Consider the following 23,631-nt stretch of genomic DNA (forward strand, 5'->3'; position numbering starts at 1 on the left):
TGTTGTTTTCCACCAAATCAAACGAACCCTTGAGTTACAAGCCTACCCCATGAGCTATAAGAGCATCTACATTGGTGGAGCCATAATTTTAGCTATTTGGCTCCACCAAAACCTACTTTATCTATTTTACCTTCCCACTTTACAAAACACCTAACATCAGTGGTTTTATTTTAGTTTTCAACACAATAAAATAATAAATCTACTTTAATAAAATAATATATTCACTCTAATAAACAGCAATCACAACCACCACCACCACCACCGATCAACCACCACTTCACACAGCCCAACACCACCACTACCACTACCCACAGCCAACTCTCTCCACCACAACCACCAAAATCAGGCCACAACTACCCAAGAAAATCAACCCACAACCACACAAATAAAACCCACGACAACCTAATTCTCTGTCTCTCACTTTTTTTTTCTTTTTCTTTTTGTTCTCCCTCTCTTCAACCCACAACCACCATCATGACACAACTAGAGCACAAACAACATCACGGCATAACTAAACCATAACCACCATCATAGTAGTTCAACCAAAAAACTAGCAACCAACAAGGGGAAAAAAAAGAAAAAAAAACACCAGAAATCTCACCCTCAAGATACCCAAGCCAAGAGCACATAATACACAAAATCAAAAACCTCAAAACCCAATATGCTATCCAAAGAGACATACACATCAACCACACACTACAACCCCAGCAACCTACCCACGAACCTAGTGGTGGAGTGGAGATGAGGGAAGAGGAGTGCCAACCGTTTTGGCTTTAAGATCCTCATAGAAACCACCCATGAATCGTTTCGGCACCGAACCCAACTGTTGCTGAGCTTAGTCTCATCGTTTCGGCACCGAGATCCTCACCGAAATTGTCAACACTGTTGATCTCTCTATGGAGAGGATTGTCAATGTTCGACCCAACCCGTGAACAGGACACGAACCCGATATGGGTTTTTATGGGTTAAGGTTGGGCCTTAATGGGTTTGGGTCATAAACGGGTTGACCTAAAAATAACATGATAAGAAATGTGTCATAAGTAGGTCAATCCGCGTAACCCACAATAGACACATTTGACACGCCAATTTATTTGTGTCAACTTGAAATGACCCACTTAACACAACTTGTTTAACTCGTATAACAAATAAATATTCATTTTATTTTAGATTTGTCAAATACCTTTTATATCCAACATATATTTTAAATTTAAAAAGAAAAGTGAGTAATTACAAAAACTTATAAAGGATATAATGGGAAATTGAAACTTTACAAACCCTAGATCTCTAAGCACTTCAAACCCTAAATCTCTAAACCATCTTATAAATGTCTAATTTTTTTTTTTCATCCGTACTCACTCTATTATCTTATAGTCTCATGCCCAATTCTAAAACTCAAAGTTTCAAACTGGTTATGCCCAATTCTAAAACTCAAAGTCTCAAACTGGTTATTGCTCTCTCTCTCTCTCTCTCTCTCTCTCTCTCATGTGTTTAGTGAGTTTTAGAATTAAAGAAAACCGTTTTCTTTGTGTTTCAAAATTCTGCAGTAATTTTTTTTACATAATATTTTTGTTCTATAAACTTTAGTCTACTGTTTGCTCAAATTCTTTCAATATTGATAATTAGCATTTGGCAGTTCCAATGATATTATATTTTTGTTGAGCTATATTATTTTATTTTTGTTAAACTATTTTATTATGAGTTTAGGTTGAAGTGTATGCACTTCTTTTGGAGTGTAAAGAACTTATTTCTAGATGAATGTTATATTTTAATTGAACTATATTATTTTGAAAGTAGGTTCAAGAATTGAAGTGTATGCACTGCTTTTGAGATGTAAAAAAATTTATTTATAGATAGATATTATATTTAATATTATGCAGGTTGAAATGGGTTGTGTTACATTCATGTCAACTCAACACGACTCGTTTATCAAGCATGTCAAATGGGGTGGGTTAGGTCAACCTGCCTTATTAACAAGTCAAGTTAGGGTTGAAAGATTATGACAAGATTATTAAATGGGTCGGATTAAGGTTGAGCCATTTAGTTGAATACCCCTACCTTGACACGACACAAACCCGACACGTTAACTCGAATTGACACCCCCGAGGAAAAAAAAAGAAAGAAAGAAAGTAAGAAAGGGAGAAGAGCTGAAGAGGAAAAATGAATGAATATGTGTTCAGGCTACAGTGCTATAGGAAGAAGATAAGAGTAAATACTATTTAATTGAAAAGAGAAATAAAATAATAATAATTTGGTATAGCTTTGAGTTACAATGCACAGCCAAAGATAGCTGTGCACTGTAGCTCAAGTGCTAAAAATTGCAGCCCCAATTTTTAAGTTTGAGGTACTAAAAATAGTAATTTAACTTTTTAGCACTATCAATGTTAATACTCAAACAGAAGGGGTTTATGTCTTGTTATGCATTGGTATGTTAAATTTAAGTCAAGCTTTTATGCGAAACATGTAACATATGCATCCATAGCCACCGATTTATGTAACAATGAGTTATTATTATTATTATTATTATTATTATTTAAAAAATTTTTAAAATAGTTTTTTTTTTTTTAAGAATGTTCTTAAAATAGTTTAGGTGTCATATTGTATATTAGTTGTATAATACAAAAGGTCAATAATTAGCCCATTTTAAAGTGATATTTCATAATATAAGGAGTCATATTGTGAATAAGGGTTTAGAGTTCAAATTTTATTTACACTAAAATCAGTTGAAAATGTAATATAATGATAAAGAGAAATCATCATAGAGTGGGTCCCAAAGATTTAATTCCAATTTTATATAATTTGGGCTCATTCGACTATAAAATGAATCTACTAATTAAATTAGCAATCACACATATTACAACTTAATATCTATAAAGTCTTTTCGAAAAAGGGGTTTAAATATTTTATGTCCATTGACACACTTTTGGGCACATTTCACAAGGCTAGCTAAGAAACTGATAATTCATGTCAAATTGGAAACTTGGATGAAAAATATTGAATAGTCTTACAGGTAGGAGTGTGCAGAAAATCCACAGACCCGCCAAACCCGACCCAACCCAACCCGACCCATCGGGTTGGGTCGGTTTTTAAGGTTTGGTGGGTTGGGTTGGGTTACAAAAAATTTTTTTATGGCGGGTCGGGTTGGGTTTGGGTCATAAAATTACGAACCCGCCAAACCCAACCCGACCCACCCATATTTAATATATACTTAAAATATATTTTATATTTAATAATTTTTTAAAATCAATTGCAGGGCACTTATATATATATATATTATATTTAATAATTAAAAAAAAAACAGCTGTAGAGCAGTATTTCCTCAGTTCCTCCTACTAATACTAATTTAATATATATATATATAATATTATATAATTAATAAATTTTTTTAAATAGCCAGTTCTTTCTATCTTATATAAAAGCCAATTAGTTCACATAAATCCTAATAAATTACTATTGTTGTTTAGTCATTAGTGTTGTTTGCCTTTAAGGAGTTATATTAATACTAATCTTTAGGTTTTTTTTAAATATTAATATATTTTTTTTCTACTAAATTTAATAATAATAATAATAATAATAATAAATTTGTCAAACCCATGGATTCAACCCGACCCAACCCGACCCATGTGGGTTGGGTTAGGTTGGGTTGGACTTATGTGACGGGTTGGGTTGGGTTGAATTATTTTTGACCCACCATGGTGGGTTGGGTCAAAAAATCCCCTCAACCCGACCCATGCACACCCCTACTTACAAGTTCGAACAACGAGTAAAATACTACTAGGTAATGCGTAGATAAAGAAGTCATTATGATAGTCCCCTTTTACCATTTTTTTCGTTTTATTGAAACTATATCTCAAAAAAGGAAAGAAAGTAAACTAGAAAATTCGACCCACTGACTCCCATAATAGTTATAGAGTTTGGTTTCCCCTATTATTAAAAGTTAAAACAACAGCAAATTATAATTTTCTAACAGCAACATTTGCTTATTTTCCACATCTCCATGTTTTTTTTTTCATTTGAAGACAGTCAGATACCATCTTTCATGAAAATTTCAACTACCATTCTTTTTCCCTTTCATGCTCCATGAAACAAAGTCAATAATTTAATGGGCACAAAGAAAAAATCGGCTAAAGTTTAAATATATGTTTGGGTCTTGTGTCAGTCGTTTGCAGCAGTACTAGAGAAGTTTTGAAAGTACCTTTTTTTGTTTGGGGGGGTGTGGAGGAAGTTAGAGGTGTAGAGCATAGTTATCATAATTGTACTGAATTGGGGTTTTTCTGGTTTGGTATGAAAAGGATACCAAATTTGCAAGAAAATCAATCAAACAATGAAAAACTATTGGGAATATAGTGAAAAAGGTGCAATAAGCTTGGTTTAAAACAAAAAATGTAAACTCCTTTGGTTGAGAATAGCAAATGTTGGGAGGAAAGAAAGAGAAAATGACAACAAATAATTACCATTATACCTTTATTATTAAAAGTAAAAAGGTAAAAGTAATAGGACAAAATGTACTTACTATTATACATTTATTATTAAAAGTAAAAAGAAAGATAAATAGAGGTAACTATATACTCATTTTATTCTCATTACATTTTCTCTCATTGTTTTTTCCAAATTTAGAGAGAACAAAATTGTAGGCCCAAGTGAAAAACTCCATCCACCCAATTTTATTGAATAAAGTTTGGAGAAAAACTTTTTAAACTTCTCATCCATTTCATTTTGAAAATAGAACCGTTGAATTTCACATTCTTTATGTTCTTAATATGCATATTAAATTTTGTTCAAATCGGATGTTATTTACTATTCGATCAATAAACTTATTTTTTATATACAATTTTAGATCACAAAAATTTGAAATTTTAACATTTGTTTGATGTCACAATAATTGATTTTTAATCTTCTTGAAATTATGTAAGCATAAAATATATAATAAGAACATGCAATTGAACGATTGGATTTTCAAAATTCACGCTCAATATATATATATAAAGATATATGAAGAGTTTGAAGGATTTCTCTCCAAATTAGTTTAAAGAGAAACTTTATTCAATTCTATTTTCTCTCCCTTTTCACCCCAACCAAAAAATCACATTTTCTTTTCCTTTTTCATTCTCCCATGTTCCATCATCTTTCTTTCACCCGACCAAACATAGGTTAAAGAAGAAGAAAGTCTTGTCCCAAGAATTGAAGACCAAGCTAATGAGGGCCAATTTGGACATTTTAGGTTAATATGAAAAAAAAAAATGTTCAAACTTCAAAGCCTAATGGTAATGGCTACAGCAAATTTCCTAGTAACAACACTTTGTTCCACACCTTTTCATTTTTTATCCTTTCCCTTTCTTTTGAATTCGATCAAATCCCTCTTTTTACTCTTTTGCTTTACCTCTCAATTCCCAAATCCATTAAAAAAAAAAAAAAATAGACACAAAATCATAACTGGTTCTAATGGCATTTTCTCTCTGACCAATCCAAATAACTATCCCCAAAAACCCCTCAAAAACCTCAAAATACCGTACCTGTCCCACTCAATTCAGCACTTTTGAATTCCCAAACCAAACCACCTACTACTCGTACTAGTACCACTTCTATTACTATTACTACCTCTCTTTTATTCGTTCGCTCTATTCTGATCACTTTTATTTTATTTTTTGACCTCAAAGTTCGATTAATTTACAGTAATGTCCAACTCTGGCGGCTTCGCTCTGACTCGGACCCACGGCTCGGACCGGTTCTACAACCCGCCGGCGGTTCGTAGACACCAGCAGCTGCTTTTGCAGCAGCAGCAGAAAAGGCAGCTCCACAGCCAGAAGGAGGTGAAGCCCGAGACCCGAGTCGACTCGGACGAGTCGACATTGTCTAGGCCAAACTCGGTCTGCTCTGCCTCTTCTTCAAACGCTGATTCCACCAACTTGGATCGCCTTGTAGAATCGGTCACTCCCTTTGTTCCAGCTCAGTCCTTCTCCGAGGTACTACTCTAAAAACTTCTGTTTGGTTCCCAAGAATAGTTGAGAAAAATGTCTACGCTTGTATTGTGTTTGTGTGTTTCACTGTTTAGTAAAAAAAAAAAAAAGCTTTTAGTTGGACTAGGGAAAATTGTTAGTTGTAGTGCTCGATTGGGTGTGGACTAAGATAGTGAAATATTCAGAATTTGAACTTGTCTAGTTACTACATTTTTGTCACATTACATGATTGGTTTGTTGTGGTAAAAAATAATGAGTCAAGTGATGGATGCTGATGTTTTGAATCTAATATTTCATTTTGTTTTGGTTATTAATTGATGAAGAATTAACCTCATTCGGGGTCTAAAAGAGTGAAATGTGTCGGGTGAGTTTGTATAAGCGATTGGAAAACTATGTTTTGAGTTTAAAATGAGTATTTGTAAAAAAAGCTACGAGGAGTCGTAGTTGCAGATCAAAATTTTGAGTTTTAAAAACACTCTTTTAATCTCCCAAAATGCCTAATGAGTTGAGTGGGATTCTATCATTTATTTACTTTAGTTTGTTGTTTTTTATTGGGGGGAGGAGGGTTGAAAATTGAAATGATGAAAAGTTAAATGAATTCAATTTCTATTTATTGCATTATTAGTCCATAAACTCTGGGGTCAGCTATGTGATACGTGCATCTGCCGAGATGGTAAGCCTTTTGGTTCAGCAAGAACTTTTCAACCTGATCAAAAAGTTGCTGCATGCATGGGTTGTTTGAAGTTGATATGATTCAATTTTTTGAAGTTCTCATGGCTTTCAAATCTTCAGGTTCAAATTGCTCATCAACCTCAATTGGGATTTAAAAGGGTCAAATATGACTGAGTCGAGTGGAATTCTGTTGTTTATTTACTTTAATTTGGTGTTGTAATAATTACTTTGAGAAGGGGTTTTTTTTTGGAGGGCGTTTTTTTGGGGGGGGGGGGGGGGGGGGGGGGGGTCTTGAAATAATGAAAAGTTAAACTGATTGAATTTCAATATATTGTATTAGTCCCTAAACTTTGGGGTTAGGTATGGATCTTTACTGGACTAATCAAGTTCGGTCATTTATATTCTTCTCTGCCATTTTATTCTATCCAGCATCATACTATCTATGACATGCATTTCTTTCATTTGTTGTCTATATTAAGCAATTTAATGAAGAATTCTGGAGATCAAGTTTGTGTTTTTGGTTTCATTTGTTTAATTAGATGCTATGGTAGGATGCTAAGGAAACAAATGGAAGGAAGAGGAAACTGATTGCAGTCAATGTCTTCTGTTCTTTGTGTTTCTGAATAATGCTTCCAAAACCTAGGCCTATAATTTGTCTATTTTAGTTGGGGTTTTTTTTCCTTAGGCCATAAATTCAGGAGAATCTGAAATGCAAAATTTTATTTTGAAGTTTGAACAACAAAATTTCCTGTGCTTTCATTGCTACTAGCATCATTGTGTGCTTTTTAAGTTTTAACTGGTGGCTTTTGAGTCCACAGGCAAGAATGAGGGGGCGGAGAAATCGTGAAGCTGACATACACTTTAGTCTTGGTGATCTATGGGAATCTTTTAGAGAATGGAGTGTGTATGGAGTGGGAGTACCATTGTTATTGAATGGCGGTGACTCTGTTAAACAATATTATGTTCCATCTTTGTCGGGAATACAATTGTACACAGATCCACATAGGCTGAGGTGAGCCTTTATTCTTACTCCTTTTCAATTGGAAAGTTACACATGCACTTGAATCCATGACCTCACCTCCATCCCATTATTATGAAAGGAGAAAGTACCATTTGAGCTAGAGCTCATTGGCAACCATTATTCTTAGTCTTTGCTATGTTAATTAGCCTTTGGATAACTTCCTGATGTATATTGCTTATCATTCATTTACACAAAAAGTTGCTTCTTTTCCATTGCTAGTTGTTTATTTCGAATTTTCAATTGCTATTTATTTCTAGTGAGCATCGATCCTAGAGTAAGTTTTTCTCTATCTCAAATTTTTACCTTTATTACCTATCATCTTTCATTGGTCCTTGGCCCCAACCACCTTATCATTCTGCACCCTAGTTGCGGGATCAGCCTGGAGTGGCAGTTAGCTTCGTGTCTCTGTTCTTTAATGCCTAATTTTTGGCAAATTCTACTCTACTCCCCTCCACTCCCCCTCCTTCCCCCTCAATCCAAACAGACTATTAAAAAAAATATAGATAAGTAATAAAATCATTTATTAGAAATTCAAAAAAAATCAAGGCATCCTCTGTACATAAGAAATGTATTCAGACACCTACGGAAACAACATCAAAAGAAATGAGTGTCTAAAAAATCAACCAAAGTGGCCCAAGAATGGATATTCCAAATTGCCATCTAATCATACAAAGTGCGCAAAAAGAAAAACTTAAATATTTTATATCCAGCAAAGATCGCTCAACCCCCTTGAAAAATCGTGGATTGCGTTCCTGCCAAATAGTCCACATAATGCTTAGGGGCTGCCTGGTATTCACTTTTGGTATGATTGCTGTTGTGGAGATATGAGTTTCAAGGATGCTTTTCGGGAAATTTTCTGTTTGGACAAAGATAAACATGCTGCTGTGGCAGATTTAATGCAGCTACCCATAGGGATTGTTTTTTGGAATGTGGAACTTTCAAATTCTTATCAAGACTGGGAGATGGATTTACTGCAGTCCTTCTATACTCAGTCATATCCTCTGTACTCTTCCTGTTTAGTGCTTGTACTACTTTTTCCAATTCTGAATAAAGTTTCACATTTACTGATTGAAAAAAAGTCTACAAACTGCCCCTGCCAGCATGTCTACTACCCTTCGGGGCATAGACCAACTGAGACCAAAGAGATAGAAAACCAAGGACCAAAGCTGGTAGGAAAACTCACAGTGAAGAAGCAAATGATCCAATAAATAACTAATTGCTAAAGAAGCAGTTTTTATCTTGTTCTTGTGTGTTATATTGTACCTTGATTTTAATTTATTTCATTGGGTTACATAATTGGTATTTTGATTATTGTTCTATTGCTGTTTGGCCTGGTTATGTTGCTGCTTGTTGAAGTCCATTTTCCTTTTGGAAGCACTTCTTGTTGAAGTCTGTCGATTCAAAGTAACATTCTTCTTCCTCTTGGTACCAAAATAAACTGAGAGAGCAAGGTTTCAGTGACTTAAATTATTTATTCAGTAATAGCTACATGGAAACCATTGAATACCTCATTCATTCTTTAAAAGGGTTAAACATGTCTTCTGATTAGGACCCTAACAGTAGTGTTTAAACTCCAAGGAGAAAATTAAAACATTACAGAAGGTATGATTAGTTTTTCTGGAAGTTTATGGAAGTAATTGATAACCTCCTCTTTAAGAACGAGCTAGTTTTGCTTAAACCTATACCTGAAAGTTAACTTGAGACCCTGTGCAATAGACTGATATCACGCCATAGCCAAAGAGTCGACATTCTTTACATTTAAGTATTCTGTCATGAAACTAGGAGATAAGTTCTTTGACTTTTGTGATCACAATCATGTACTAGCTAAATCCTAGTTGTTTGTAGTTTTAGCACTTGCTTATTCTGAAGGTGTTGTTAGATTGAGCCAATATTCGATTAATAACTGGAGGACTAAACTAGTGACTTGGTTTTATGACCTTTATAGTTTCTGGATATAGGCATTGCAGATCTATATATTGGTCTCTATCCAATGTAATGAGTCAGCATGCTTTTGTTTACTACGGAATGCTAATTAGCATGAATATTTTCAAAGGATTTGCTAAATTTTCATGTGTTTACACCCCCACTAGTTGTATGTGTGTAACTTACAAATTAAAAGGAATTGCATATTTTTCATCTAACAAACAATTAGTTTTTCATGTTTCCTTGACATGGTGGTTCTTAATAAAATAATCTTACTATGCGTGATTTCTATTTGCTATCATATGATCAAGCTTGATTCTTTTATATTTACGCTCCATTTGTTTTGACAAAAAAGTTTTCTTGGTGAAAAACAATTTTTTGGGAAAATGATTTGTTTTCCTATGTTTGGTTGTGACTCTAAAGGCAAACACAGAAACATTTTATGTTATTTGGTTTGCATGAAAAATCATTAATATTTCATGTAAGCGTGGTAGTGGTAGTGGTGATGGTGTGGTCGCAGTGGAGGTGGTGATGGTGGCAACATCATAAGTGGTGTGGTGGTGTTGGCTGAGGTGGTGGTCATGGTAGTGACGTTAGCGTGGCAATGGAGGCAGTGGTAGTGGTGGTGGTGTTGGCAGCATAAAGGAATGGAGGTGGTGAGGGCACAAGGGAATGGTGGAAAACTTTCTGTGTTTGGATTGAATCCATTGGTCACTTGACTTTCATTTTTCGTTATACCAAACACTAGAAAATGCCGGAAATTTTTTTCTAGAAAAAATATATATTTTTTTAATTGAAACAAACGAAATTTATATTAATTTTTTTTTACTAAAGAACCTTAGTTAGTTGACCAATTGAACCCAAAATACAAAAAGATAGAGCATTTAGGGACCATGCCTGTTTGCAAGTTGCAATTATTATGTTTTAACAAATAAATGCCTAAGAGATACTTTCACTGGAGAGAAAAGAGAGGAGAAAAGGACTGATCACATTCTATAAATGACTTTAGAGAAAGAGTGTGTTATCAAAGTCTTTTCCAGCTGTGCCTTGTGCAGACATGTTGTATGCAAATTACCTTATTTTGGGTAGATAATTTGGTGGGTCCAGAGTGATTTATTTCTTCTCTCTGTTGAGTTAAAAAGTTACTTGATCAAATCTTGTGTCCAATCCATGATGAGCCAATTCCTGCAGTGTGTGTAGAATTAAGTAATATTAATGTACGTAAATTAGAATTGTAAGATTACTCCACTTGTGTCTATGTTTACTTTTAGTGTCATATATTTTGTTCACAGCTGGTCCCAAGTCTGGAAAAAGGAGGAGGATTATGGTAGGTTGACAGCCAACATAAAATTTAGTCATTTTAATATGAATGAACCCACTCATAGTAGATAAGTTAGGACTTCCCCTAATACATTTGGCCGACCCTAATTAGTTTGTTAAGGATCCATAGCTGACCCCATTTTTTAGGACTAAGGCTTAGTGGTGGTGGTGGTGTTGTAAACAAGATTTGCAAGATGGGTGGTCCTTATATCTTGTAGATTTTTGCTCTGATGTTTAACCAGGAGGCCTGGTGAGGACAGTGATGCTGAGTCTTCAAGGGAGACAAGCAGCGCTGGCAGCAGTGACTGTGAGGCAGAAAGGCGAGCCAAAAGCATTGTTGATGGACTGCAGGGTCAGCACGATCTAATGAGCTTAAACAATCAGAGAATGAGCAGACTTACATTGAGAGATAAACCTCCCCTGAGTCCATCCGGTGATGAAACTGAGGTTTGCAGCTCTCCTGGGAAGATTGTATTTGAATATTTTGAACAAGAACAACCACATCATCGCCAACCTTTGTATGATAAGGCAAGCTGATTTTCTTTGAGATTTGAGTATTGTGCTTTGTCTCCATTCATTTTCTTTTGTCCTGACGTGGATGCTTGTCTATGTCTGATCTTACCTGCAGATTTCAAATCTTGCAACTCAATTTCCTGATCTCAGGTCGTATAGGAGCTGTGATCTTTTGCCTACAAGTTGGGTTTCTGTGGCTTGGTATGTTCATTTCCCTCTCTCTCCCACCCCCCCCAATATTTAAGTACAGGATGTTGGCATTGTGATTGAATTGTTTTTTCCCCCTAATTATATTGGGCTTTTCCAATTTAATGAATTGTAACCTGGTTCCAGGTATCCAATATATAGAATCCCTGTAGGCCCAACACTACAAAGTCTGGATGCTTCTTTTCTAACCTTCCATTCCTTATCGACACACTCCAGAAGTATCTATCTCTCTCTCTCTGTTGTGTGTGTTTATCTGTGAACATCATACAATTTATGTTTTAATTTTAATATTTATTTTTTGACTGGTACAGGCAAAAATAAACCACAGTTTCATACTTCAAGTGGGAGGAAGGTCCACAGGGTTGGTGAATCCTCAAAGATTTCTCTGCCTGTTTTTGGCCTTGCTTCCTACAAGTTGAGAGGTTCAATTTTGACTCCTGGTGGAGCCTGTGAAAGTCAGCAAGCAAACTCTCTATTGCAGGCTGCTGACAATTGGCTCCGGCGTTTGCAAGTTAATCTTCCTGATTTCCAGTTCTTTGTTTCCCACAACTCACAATGGAGATGATAGGGGGTATGGATTATAATGTTCTTCCATATGGACAGAAGTTCCAGGTTGTCAGTGTTGGAATGAGATATGGTGAAAGTTAAATGCCTTTGCTTAAAAACCCTCCTAAATAACAGCTTGGTTTTCAGCCTTGTCAGCCTTATTACCATGTTAGTTTCTGAATAGAAGCAGAATGGTCCATAAGAAGTTGAATGAGAAAGAAAAAGAGACTTGTGGCTTCAGTCAGACTTGGTCACATAAGGAATTCGGTGATGCAACCGGATGTTATTCAGGCCTGCAGGTGCACAAAGGGCTTGTAGGCACTAGACGGCTGTTCTGTTGTATAAGGGTATGGCATGCAAAACTGCAATCCAACATTGGAATCAGATAGCCTCACTTCTTTTGTTGTGTTGGGGGCAGCTCTTAATTATATGATCTGGGTATGTTGGGTCATTTACTGACCCCATCTTGTTGTCCTTGCCTAGTGAATTTTGGAGAAACGTGTGGCAATATTGATCGTAAACTCTCGGAAAATCTGTACTCTTGTCATCACATATAAACCCATACCAGTAGTTTTCAGAAGAGCCCCTTTCCTTCTAAGGTATTTTTTTGGTTGTTTCATTAGTTGTGCAGTCTGCACCTATAGTTGCTGTATATCTTCGTGTCTAGGCAGTAGTTACTATTGTCCCCCAAGGTGGGAGCAAATGAGCAGTACTGCACCTTTGCAAAGATTTTTTAAAATAATAATAATAATTATCATTTATTAAGGGTCGGAAGGGGGAGAGAGGAGGGCTGGGGGTGAAATGGGGAGGGTGGGTTTTCCTTTTTGGTCTAACAGGTTGGCTCACTGAAAACCGGTCCAAAGGCAGAAGATGAGATCTATTCAAATTCTATAGTAAGAAAAGCATAGGATTTCACTAGTTAATCTAGTTGCCTCTCAAACAATTAGCAAATCTAGTTGACACTAGTTGTCTCCCAAACAATTGATACTCACATCCCAATTTTAAGGCCGGCCTTTTGCTTTGCACCTAGCATCCATTGTATACGGAGTAAAGTGGATGCTTAGGTACCTGGAGGCGAGGAAGGGCATGATAAGCAAAAATGTTTTGAAGAGTTGAAAATAAGCATAGATTCGGAGGTTCCCATATATGTCAAAATTCTGTGCGCACTAAAAACTGGAATCCTATCATCACAAGATCACACCCGTGGACAAGTGGGAATTACATACAAGAGCCACCAACAAGGGTGAAATGCAATAGTCTATTAGTCAATTAACTTACTGCTAAGTAATATGTTATAGAGATCACACTACTGCACAATGGGATTCAGTGTGTGGACAAGAGTCATCAACAAGGGTGAAATGTTCCATCTCACTACCGGTCTATGTGATTTATGAGATATCTAATGGATAGAAAGTAGAATAGTCTAATAAAGTTGTGATATCATTTCCTTTTTATATATAAAAATGATGAAGTGTCATTGGACTATTAGTTCATTGACTTACCTATAAGTAATATGTTACCACTAATAAGTGACTTATTAGCAATTGCATTTAATGTTATTTATTCAACAAAAAAAAAAAAAAAAAATTATTCATTATGCACCCATTGAACATTGATAAATCCTGAAAGATTAATGAGTGTTAACTTAATTGGTCAATAAAGAATTTTATTCTTTATTGAATTTTGCTTTATTAATGAGTTTTAAGAGAAGAAAGATGCCCCTTCAGGGACACTCGGGTGATGGACTCAATAGACTTGAAAGATGCGTTGTAAATCCAAATGTCTCAAATTTCATCCACCACACTATCAATCTTTAGGGTTTTCACTTTTTGAAATGACTCATTAACAGAGAGTGGAATAGTTTGATTGAAGTTAGTGACATCACTTTTTTATATAAAAAAATAAAAGAGAGAGGGAGAGGGAGAGAGAGATGATTACCTTAAGTTATTTAATCCAAAAAATAAAAAATAAAATTGCGAGGACCAATAATTCAAGAATATCCATGGAGAAAATATATAATGAGATTATCTTATGAAAGATTCATTTCACATTGATTGACACACTTGTGGAACCAACATTGTAAGATTCATTTCATAAGATGACCCCATTATAAAATTTCGGTATTATCATATATGGGTACTAATTAACTCAAGGGTTAAAATTTATTGTCGTCTAACAAGCTAGATCAATATGGAACCCTTTTTTTTTTTGTTTTTTTGATTTGAATATGGAACCGTTGATCATGTATAAAAGCATAAGGTCAAATATGAAAACAAAGTAACAACCATGTGGTATGTTCTACCGGATCCTCAACCTTTGATTGGTCCGTCACACGTAAACAGTGACAGACAATTCTAGCCTTATAATAAATTCGGATAGCCCAATTAAGGTTAGGTTCGTTCTTGTTAAAATCAGGGTTAGCATAGTATTCCAGCAACGAAGCAACTTCAACCCTGTCCTGGACAACCTTATCCCTAAACTTTCAGAAAAACTTGTCTCTCCCTCATCTTCCTAAATCAACATCACGGTGCGTTTTTAACTAAATTCTTTTCCTGGGTTTCTCCTTATGCATAATAATAATACCAATTGCATTTCTCTTTTATGTTTTTTTTTTTTTTTTGGAAATTCTTTTACTTTGTACAATCTGTGATAATCATCTTTTTTATGCCTAAAATTTGTCTATCTGTTATTTTTGCCTTCTGGGTATTTGTAATTTGGTTCTGGAATGTCCATGTATAGTCCAATGAAGAAGATGAAAACTCACTCTGTTTTATCTGTAGTGCTAAAATCAATGAAAATTCATGGGTGCCTCAGCCTGAATATGTTATATTGGATACAATTTGGAATTTTGATACTACAAGGAGAGTTTGTAAGTTGTTTTATGAAGTGGGATTTTATCTGGGTGAACTGTGAAGTTTGGAATGTCTGGTCTAGTTGTTGTCTTAATGTTTTTAACATTGCAATCAAGGTGATTAACAAGAGAGGTTTTATCAATTATCTCCCCCCCCCCCCCCCCCCCCCCCACAACAAAAAAAAAAGAAGAAGAAGAAGAATAAGAAGAAGAAGAAGAAGAGAGGTGTTATCTGATTAATTAATCTCTATTCGTTTCCAAAATGTTAGGAGTGGCCAATGAGCTATAGCTCAACTGGCACTTCCTTCTCCCACAATAATGGGATGGTCCAGATGGAGGGTGAGGTTATGGCTTCAACACCCATTGGTTGTGTGTAACTTGCCAATAAAAAAAAAAAAATTGGAGTGTTTTCAGTGCTTGAGATATGACTTGAGACCTGTGGGCAAATGACATTGGCTAAGCTAACTTGCATCTTTTTTTTTTTGAAAATGAAAAGAAGAAGAAGAATAAGATGCCTCTTATTCTCTAAGAGGTTTTGTGATCATAGAACATGCCTACCCTTAAAGGGGTTGTCCATTATGCTCCTTTCGAGGGCTTTATCATGGTTCCTTAGCACCTTAGCCTTTACAGGTGGAATGGTGATGGTTTTTCTTTAATCTTGTGTAAGGAAAAAATTATGAAGGATAACCTTATTCCTGAGAAAATATGATCCAAAGCAATCTCTGCACTACTAATGCCTCACATGTATGTGTGTTTCTATGCGTGCACTGAACACATTGTGCATGTTTGACTAAGATATCTTCTCCCCAATTCATTCGTTATGATGAAAATAACATAATTAAGATGACCATCTGCTTTGATAAACTTATGGTAATTGATGACATCCATGTAGATGCCTATTGCCTTCTTTGATATCTGCTTTATGTGTTGTTATATCCTCTTCAACTGGATGGTTTAGTTGTAATCTTCAACATAATATCCACTTTTGGTGCTTCATAAAAAGTTATGTTTGGAGTTAGTTGTGACTTGCCTGCTGGAAGCTTGGTAGGATGTACAGATGTAAGACCAAAAGGTTACTGAAACCTTTATGTTTGAATATTTTTTATTTTTATGTTTAATTTCACGTTTTAATTCAAAAAAAGAGAAAAAATTGTAGTCTTCATTTGAAAATTTTCATTGGAAGGTAGTCAGCTGCATCTGGTACATTATGACCTCCAGAATATACAGCCTCCTTTCTTGGCTAGTCTCCAAAATCTTATAAAAGAATAAAACATGTATTTGGATATTTTCCTTCAAACCCCCAAATTTGTATTATTTATTTGACCCTAATGGTTGAAATGAATAACTTTTTATTTTTATTTTGATAAGTAATTCCATAATGGTTGAAGTGAATTCTTTGAAGAGAAAATGGATTATGGGAGTGTGTGACTTGAACTATTGATTAGTTTGTGTAGAAATATGTCTTTTCTGCCACATTTGTTTGAAGTCACAACTAAATGTGTCTTTCTTCCAACTTCCATGTAAGCCCCATAAAGAATATAGACTAGATCATGTCTCATATCGTGCATGAACAGGCTCTGTAAAATCTAGTAGAATAATTGATGCATCACAATCCAAATTATGTTTTATCTATTTCACTAAGAAGAAAATATGGTAAATTCCTTTCGGGGCCTTTATTTTCAAACCACTAGATTTTACTCAGGCATGTCATTTTGCCCTATCATATAAGTTTATAACAACTTACATGCATTGTGGTGGTTTTACTTTGCATATTGAAAAGTAAAGCATCAATGCTAGGTGTGGTATGAAGCAAGAATGCTGTAACTTAAGTGGTATGAAGTTCTAGTACTGATCATAACTTCCTTCTGGTTTCAGATGCTTCTTAACAGCATGAATTTTTAAGTATGACTACTCTGATCTTGATTCAGTTGCACACTCTTCCATTAGGTTTAATAAAAAAAGAAAAAAGAATTATTATGGAAGAGATGCATAGGTTAATGAGTAAATGCGAGTAATGCATGCCTCTTGATACTGGGTGCTTTTATAAATGTTTGATATTTTTACTGATACCTTTTCATGAATTGTAGAAATATGGGTATCCGAGCCCGAAATGGTATTGATCGCTTGAGGACAATTTGGACACCTGAAATGGATCGATATTTTATTGACCTCATGTTAGAGCAGGTTGGCAAAGGAAATAGATTTGATGATCATTTATTCAGCAAACGAGCATGGAAGCATATGACCTCACTTTTCAATGCGAAGTTCAAATTTCAGTATGAGAAAGATGTTCTGAAAAATCGGCACAAAACACTGAGGAATCTGTACAAGGCTGTAAAAAATCTCCTTGACCAGAAGGGTTTTAGCTGGGATGAAAAGCGTCAGATGGTGACAGCTGATAATTATGTCTGGGATGAATATATCAAGGTGCAGTATTTAATTGTTTGATTTGTATCTTAGTTCGTGTTATTTATGTATTCCGAGTCATTACAGTCTACATTTACAGGTACACCCAGATGCACGTTCATACAGAATCAAAAGCATCCCATATTATAGTGATTTATGTATGATATATGGAAATGCAACCACTGAACAAAAAGGTAACTGTTCTATCCTCGATGCTGTATTTGAAAATAAAATATCAGGATGTAGGACTGCTGACTTCTTGAATGGTCTATAATTTGCTGCTACACTTGTTGATGATGGATTAATCAGGTGACATTGTGCCAGAATTAGCATTACCTACAGTTGAGAATGGAACAAACACACAGCCAACAGATGTTAGTGAAGGAGCTGTGGATGCTCTTCATGAAATCCTGATTGATGAAGATTATGAAATCTCTATATCTGAAAAAGTCGATGGTGCTCCCCAAGCTTTACCAGATGTAACTGGAACCACTATGGGTAGCCGGTCCAGGACTTATTGGCAGCCACCAATGGACCGTTATTTTATTGACCTTATGCTAGATCATGTGCAGAAAGGAAACCGTGTTGATGGTGTATTTAGCAAACAAGCATGGATGGAGATGATTGCATCATTCAATGCTAAATTTGGCTTTAACTATGGCATGGATATTCTAAAAAATCGATACAAAACTCTGAGAAGGCAATATAATGTCTTAAAAAATCTTCTTGACCTGGATGGTTTTGCATGGGATGATACACGCCAAATGGTGATTGCTGATGACTACATCTGGCAAGATTATATCAAGGTATGCATTGCTCTAGTATGGCATGTTCTGGAATCACATAGAACCAAATTCTCTTAGTATATTATAGAATTATGATTATTCTGTCATGCTTGTTCATCTACAGACCATTTAAATGGATAATCAATTATTTTTTCTTGCATTTTTTGTTCCCTTGTTGTTCAGTCATTCTTGAGTAATGGATCTGTTCAACCATTCCAAGGATGAGTTGGGGCCTTCATATGCAAAGGGAAACAACATGAAAGAATTTCATAATTATTTACAATGAAAAGGCCCTTCATATAATTTTAGTGATGTCTTACTTTGATATGATATCATGTAGGCACACACTGATGCAAGACAATTCATGACTCGACCTGTTCCATACTATAAAGATTTGTGTGTGATATGCGATCCAAGTGCTGATGAAAGAGACTGTATTCTGGGTTTAGAGCAGAAAAACGAAGTTGAGCAAGTAAAGATGCAAAGAGCATCAAATTCTTCTGAGTCTCCTGCTACATCTGTTTCCAGTGAAGACCAAGATGGCGATGTGCAGGAGTCTATGCATACAGATCAGAAGAACAAGCGTCAATTGGAAAACCAGTTAAGTTATGTTCATCTTAAGAAACCACGCATTAAAGATGAGAGCATGGCTGATGCTCTTCGTGAGATGGCAAGTGCAGTTAATTCTCTTTCTGATAAGAAGAAAGATGATGAGAACTCCAATTCCATTCCAATAGAGAATGTGATTGAAGCAGTTCAAGCGTTACCTGACACGGATGAAGACCTTGTATTGGATGCCTGTGATTTCCTAGAGGATGAAAAGAAAGCAAAAACTTTTCTAGCGTTGGATGTTAAATTACGAAAAAAATGGTTATTGAGGAAACTTCGTCCACAGTAGTAGGATCTTTGTTGTTCTATAATCCAATATTATTTACTTTTGCAAGATTTTGTTCTCTTGGAAATTTTCTAACAGACTAGGGAGTTTTTATTCTTTGTAATGGTGAATAGTATACAAATAGAAACTTGCAGCCAAAAGAAAAGAAGACAAGCAGAACCAACTTTTTGGATATTGTGAAGAAAAACAATACAACTATCTACTGTGGAGACAAGGTTCATCAATGTTCATACATATGAAATAGATCTTGTCATGAGTGACTAATTTTAAGAATATGGTGTACTTTGTAACACCAAATCAAATAGAAGAGTCATGTAATTCAGTTACATTATCTAGTTTTCTTGTATAGAAGAACTTGAGTTCAAATCCCCCTCCGCCATTTTGTTGTAAACAAAGAGGGCATAATTTACCATTTAAAGCTTCTTGTTTGGTTCCCATAAAAAAATAAAAAAAATAAAAATGTTTCTTGTTTGGTAGTACAGATATGTGAGATTTGAAGATCTGCAGGCCTAATTTATCTCGTTATTTTCTCGTAGATCGATGATTCTTTGTAAGAGATAAATTGATTTCTAGATGGCTAAGATATGCATCTGATATTATCGCGGTATGCATGGTATAAGAGGTCACTACATTTGCATCTGAATATCCGAACAGTCTTGAGTCTGTTGCATTAGTATTTGTTTGATTCATCAAGAAGGCTCCATGGAACTAAACCAAGGGGAGAGCTTACTTTTACACTTGAATTCTTTGGCTTCAGGCACAAGTTCTCAATTAAAATACAGACTAAGCTGAATTGGAATGATAAAAGTCAAGATGACTGTGTACCAAGGATTTAAATTTGAATAGAAGTGATATCATGACAAGATTGTCTATCATACTGCCTGTTGGCATCCTTCTTATATAGGTGGCTGATGAAGACAAATGCATGGAGCTATTTGCTTTTAACCATGCAGATTTATCAAGGTCGTTAAAAGAGGTACCCAAAGAAGCACAATATTATTAGCAACCAGGAAATTTGGGTCAAATAGTGATGGGTAGTCTTAAAGAAAACGTGGCCACAATTTTGAATGACCATTGGTTATATATTTGATGCACATTAAAAGAAGGGGGAAAAGATAAAAGAAATAGAGGAAAGACAAGAAGCAAAAATTATAATCCACATGGTTAATGCAGAATAAGTGGTCAATCAAAAGGTGTTTGTGTGTGCACGCATGTCAATCCTTGGTAACAGCAATTTCCAAAGAGTTAATTCTGAATTAGAGCCATAAGAAAAGTGAAACATTAAATAATCCCACTATGAAAATACAATTCTGAGACGGGAACTTAAAGAGTCTGGCTCTATTTGGACCTATGTGATAACATTAACTAGCAACATGCATTACATTCAATTTCCTATATCTAACTTGGGCTCTTTCTATCAAATGCATCAGCATATCTAACACAATGTTGATCATGGAAGTCTACATTAAAATTTGAGAAACTGATGACCAACAAGATATGTATCCCATTCATAAGCTGCCATCAAGGATGGCGGACAAGAATAGTCCCTGTACAAACTCGCATCTCCCAGCCTTCTCTATTTGGTCTTTGTCTGATAAAGGAATTAGCTGAGAAGTTCTGCAACCATAAAAGCACTATTAGTTTTGAGAGCAGTAAGGGAATTTCTATTGGTATTAGAAAATGTTAAACACCATAGCAAAACTTTCATCCCCATAAGTGTAACAGCATTAGTGTAAAATACTGATGGAATACAAACTATGTGACTAACATTTCAATCAGAGACATGAGAATCAGTTTATTCCAATAGTGAAGGAGTTCATCTCTATGCCTATAATTTTCTTTTGCAAGAAAATGTGTTCAATGGCTGACATGTTTGAAAATCAAGTTAAAAGCTAGATCATTTATGGGTGCACAAAGAATTTTACAAAGAAACACCCAAATTAGGACTTCAATGAACACTTATGTATCAACTCATATCAAGCCATGTTTAATTTGGTGCAAACCATGACTTTCTGTCTTGGGCTTCTGTTAATAATATTATTCTAAAGCATTGGGAAATCATCAACCAGAAAAGCAGTACAGGATGCTAAAATCAGCCTTTGGCCTTTCTACTATGGCTTGAAAAGAAAATATGACATTGATGATCAATTCATTCAAAACCTTTTCATAAACATCAAAATTAGAAAACAAACATCAAAAGAATAACCCTAATCAAGCAACTTGTGTGCTGAACAGATTCTAGTTTCTTATTTGATTAAAGACATCCAAAAAAAACATGCAAGTAACTGATTATGAATAGTGGGAGTCAATTATACCTATCTAATATTGTCTCCTCAGAGTTTTCATCTTCTAAGCTCACTTCAGATGAAGAATCAGGTTGCATACTTTCAGACTTGTCATCAGCAGGTGCATTGTAAAGAAATGATAGCAGTGGATCAGGCGCCATCTTAGAGGTAGAAACCGCAGGAGATGACCCAGTAGGAAGAGGTCGGAAATGTCCATCTTGAAACTCCTTTCTTGAAAAAGGATTTGAATAAGACTCACTTTTATAGAGTTTCAATTTCTGCCAATTGTAATCTCAAGTTAGGGAGTCTAGAGCATAATATCAACTTATCATCATACCATGGAATACGAGAGAAGCATTACACAAATTATAATACAAGGAAAAATGGGGAGAAAACATGATGTCTAATAAATAAGGAAAAACCTGGCTAATAAATATTGAAAGGTTATCTCAATATAAGAATTTCTAAGTCAAATAAGAAAATAAAGGATATCTTAGAAATGTTTCTATGTTGTGTGTCCAACTATATTCATCCCCACTCTTGTACCGCAAACAGGACATACCTACAAATGAAGTGTGCTGATCAGAACTGTTTCAATATAGACAAAGGTTTAAGGGCTCGGTTTTAGGGGATGACATATTTCAATTAGAGAAACTAGAGTGGGGAAACTGCATGCTAGAACTACAGAGAGTCCAAATTAGACATAAAATACTACATATCAGGTACGATTTAGCAACTTCAGGTTCATCGAGAGTGGAAATGAACAGTAATGAGGTATCTAAATGTGCTATAGTCTCTAAAATCATTCATCCATGCTGAGCAAGTGATTGAGGTCAACATGACTCACAATGTCAGGCAGAACTTCTAGACTATGATTTGATGATAAAAACTTCTAGACTATGGTGAGATAGCTATAGGCTGTCCACACTTCATGGAAGCAAAGTTGGGCGGTGTAGCACACACCAGACCCAAATGAGGATTTTGAGGAAAAATGTCTTTATGTGAGCTTTAGGTTACACTAAAGGTCAACATGAAGAAACCTTCAACAACAACAACCAAGCCTTAGTCCAAAACATTTGGGGGTTGGCTATGTCTAAGTTTCCCCACGCCTTGTCTATGCTGGTTTAACTCTACAGTGTCTGCAAGCATAGGGCGCAGGCCAAAACACACATGAGCAAATAAAAAATGACAAGGCACTTTGGCACAATATTGAAAACCAAAAACCACAAAATCTAGATTCATGCAGCCAGAGTGCCAGACTCCATAGAATTGAGATGTAACGATTTGCTGAATTAGTTTAATACCATTGCTTCTCACTTAATCTATGGTTCAATCACATTAGCAAACACACATAATACGAACAAGAGTAACATCAACAATATAATTCATCAACTCTTTAAAACAGCAAAAGCATAGCATTAGAAGAAGAAAAAAAGAAAGAACCAAAGCAAATATAAAAGATTCTAGAAATAATTACAGTAACACAATCAGATAAGATGGGAAGTACATACCCCAGACTTTGCTTCTATAGGATGCTCCTCATCAATATGGCAGCACAACCCAACCAAATCAAAATCCTCTGTACAAAATGGGCATGGATATTCTGTTTTTGACTCATCGTCACCTTCAATCTCCTCCTCCAAATCTATACAAAGATCTGCTTCAACACCCAACACATCAAATCCCACTCCAAAAATACCCAAAAACCAATAAAATATAAAGATTGGATTTTGAAAACAAAAACTAACCAGACAGAGTCTTTAAAGTTGATTGGTAGCTCCGTGAAGCAGTATAAAAACCAATGCTCCAAGTATCATCCTCCATTAGAATTTCACCCAAGATTAAAAAATAAAATAGAAATTTTTTTTTTTGATTTTTATTCGAATATAGCTTGACCCAGATGCAAAATATTTCTGGGTTTTGCTGATTATATATATATAGCAAACACAAAGCTCTTTTCTTTTAGCCCTATTACACGGGGGTTTCCTTAACAAGCACGTGTGAAAGACCAACAAGTGTTAAAACCCAAGAACAAAATGAAACCAACGAGTAGCTTCAGATTATGGATGTGGCTAGAATCTTAGCAAACACGAATCTGACTTACCAATTGACCTTGGACTCTTTCTTATTTTCCATTCACTACCCCTAACAACCTTACTCAGATTATTCTTCGATTAGGAACCTTGTATACTTTTATACCCTCATTTTTTTCATCATATTACAGTAATACCATTCTTTAGCCCAGGAATATAT

At 35.2% G+C, this 23,631-nt stretch overlaps 3 protein-coding genes across 3 annotated transcripts; 2 read left to right on the forward strand and 1 right to left on the reverse strand.

Moving 5' to 3' along the window:
• Window positions 1-5,364: 5,364 nt before the first annotated feature.
• LOC115972438 lies at window positions 5,365-12,736 on the forward strand. The gene is made up of 6 exons (XM_031092726.1): window positions 5,365-5,960; window positions 7,445-7,638; window positions 11,133-11,418; window positions 11,519-11,604; window positions 11,737-11,828; window positions 11,922-12,736. The coding sequence occupies exons 1-6, from the start codon at window positions 5,673-5,675 to the stop codon at window positions 12,173-12,175; spliced, it is 1,200 nt and encodes a 399-aa protein (XP_030948586.1). The 5' UTR covers window positions 5,365-5,672; the 3' UTR covers window positions 12,176-12,736.
• A 1,811-nt stretch (window positions 12,737-14,547) lies between these two features.
• On the forward strand, window positions 14,548-19,511 carry LOC115972023 (L10-interacting MYB domain-containing protein). The gene is made up of 5 exons (XM_031092160.1): window positions 14,548-14,683; window positions 17,095-17,434; window positions 17,514-17,607; window positions 17,723-18,219; window positions 18,539-19,511. Exons 2-5 carry the CDS (start codon window positions 17,099-17,101, stop codon window positions 19,094-19,096), a joined length of 1,485 nt encoding a protein of 494 aa, XP_030948020.1. The 5' UTR covers window positions 14,548-14,683; window positions 17,095-17,098; the 3' UTR covers window positions 19,097-19,511.
• Window positions 19,512-20,327: 816 nt separating this feature from the next.
• Window positions 20,328-23,491, reverse strand: LOC115972524 (protein DEHYDRATION-INDUCED 19 homolog 5-like). Its single transcript, XM_031092841.1, has 4 exons — window positions 23,127-23,491; window positions 22,890-23,035; window positions 21,409-21,656; window positions 20,328-20,710 (listed from the first exon to the last, which is right to left on the reverse strand). Exons 1-4 carry the CDS (start codon window positions 23,200-23,202, stop codon window positions 20,602-20,604), a joined length of 579 nt encoding a protein of 192 aa, XP_030948701.1. The 5' UTR covers window positions 23,203-23,491; the 3' UTR covers window positions 20,328-20,601.
• Window positions 23,492-23,631: the final 140 nt, after the last annotated feature.

Source organism: Quercus lobata, chromosome 12, assembly GCF_001633185.2.
Source record: "Quercus lobata isolate SW786 chromosome 12, ValleyOak3.0 Primary Assembly, whole genome shotgun sequence".
In the NCBI taxonomy this organism is placed as follows: Eukaryota; Viridiplantae; Streptophyta; class Magnoliopsida; order Fagales; family Fagaceae; genus Quercus; species Quercus lobata.

Bases quoted from the DNA above. Each gene is read 5' to 3' on its own strand.
- LOC115972438 (XM_031092726.1), top strand. From the start codon at position 5,673: ATGTCCAACTCTGGCGGCTTCGCTCTGACTCGGACCCACGGCTCGGAC. The intron at 11,419-11,518 runs GCAAGCTGATTT...TCTTACCTGCAG, and splicing joins GCCAACCTTTGTATGATAAG to ATTTCAAATCTTGCAACTCA. The intron at 11,605-11,736 runs GTATGTTCATTT...ACCTGGTTCCAG, and splicing joins AGTTGGGTTTCTGTGGCTTG to GTATCCAATATATAGAATCC.
- LOC115972023 (XM_031092160.1), top strand. From the start codon at position 17,099: ATGGGTATCCGAGCCCGAAATGGTATTGATCGCTTGAGGACAATTTGG. The intron at 17,435-17,513 runs GTGCAGTATTTA...CTACATTTACAG, and splicing joins TCTGGGATGAATATATCAAG to GTACACCCAGATGCACGTTC. The intron at 18,220-18,538 runs GTATGCATTGCT...GATATCATGTAG, and splicing joins TCTGGCAAGATTATATCAAG to GCACACACTGATGCAAGACA.
- LOC115972524 (XM_031092841.1), bottom strand. From the start codon at position 23,202: ATGGAGGATGATACTTGGAGCATTGGTTTTTATACTGCTTCACGGAGC. The intron at 21,657-22,889 runs GTATGTACTTCC...TACAATTGGCAG, and splicing joins CTATAGAAGCAAAGTCTGGG to AAATTGAAACTCTATAAAAG. The intron at 20,711-21,408 runs GTATAATTGACT...TTATGGTTGCAG, and splicing joins GAGGAGACAATATTAGATAG to AACTTCTCAGCTAATTCCTT.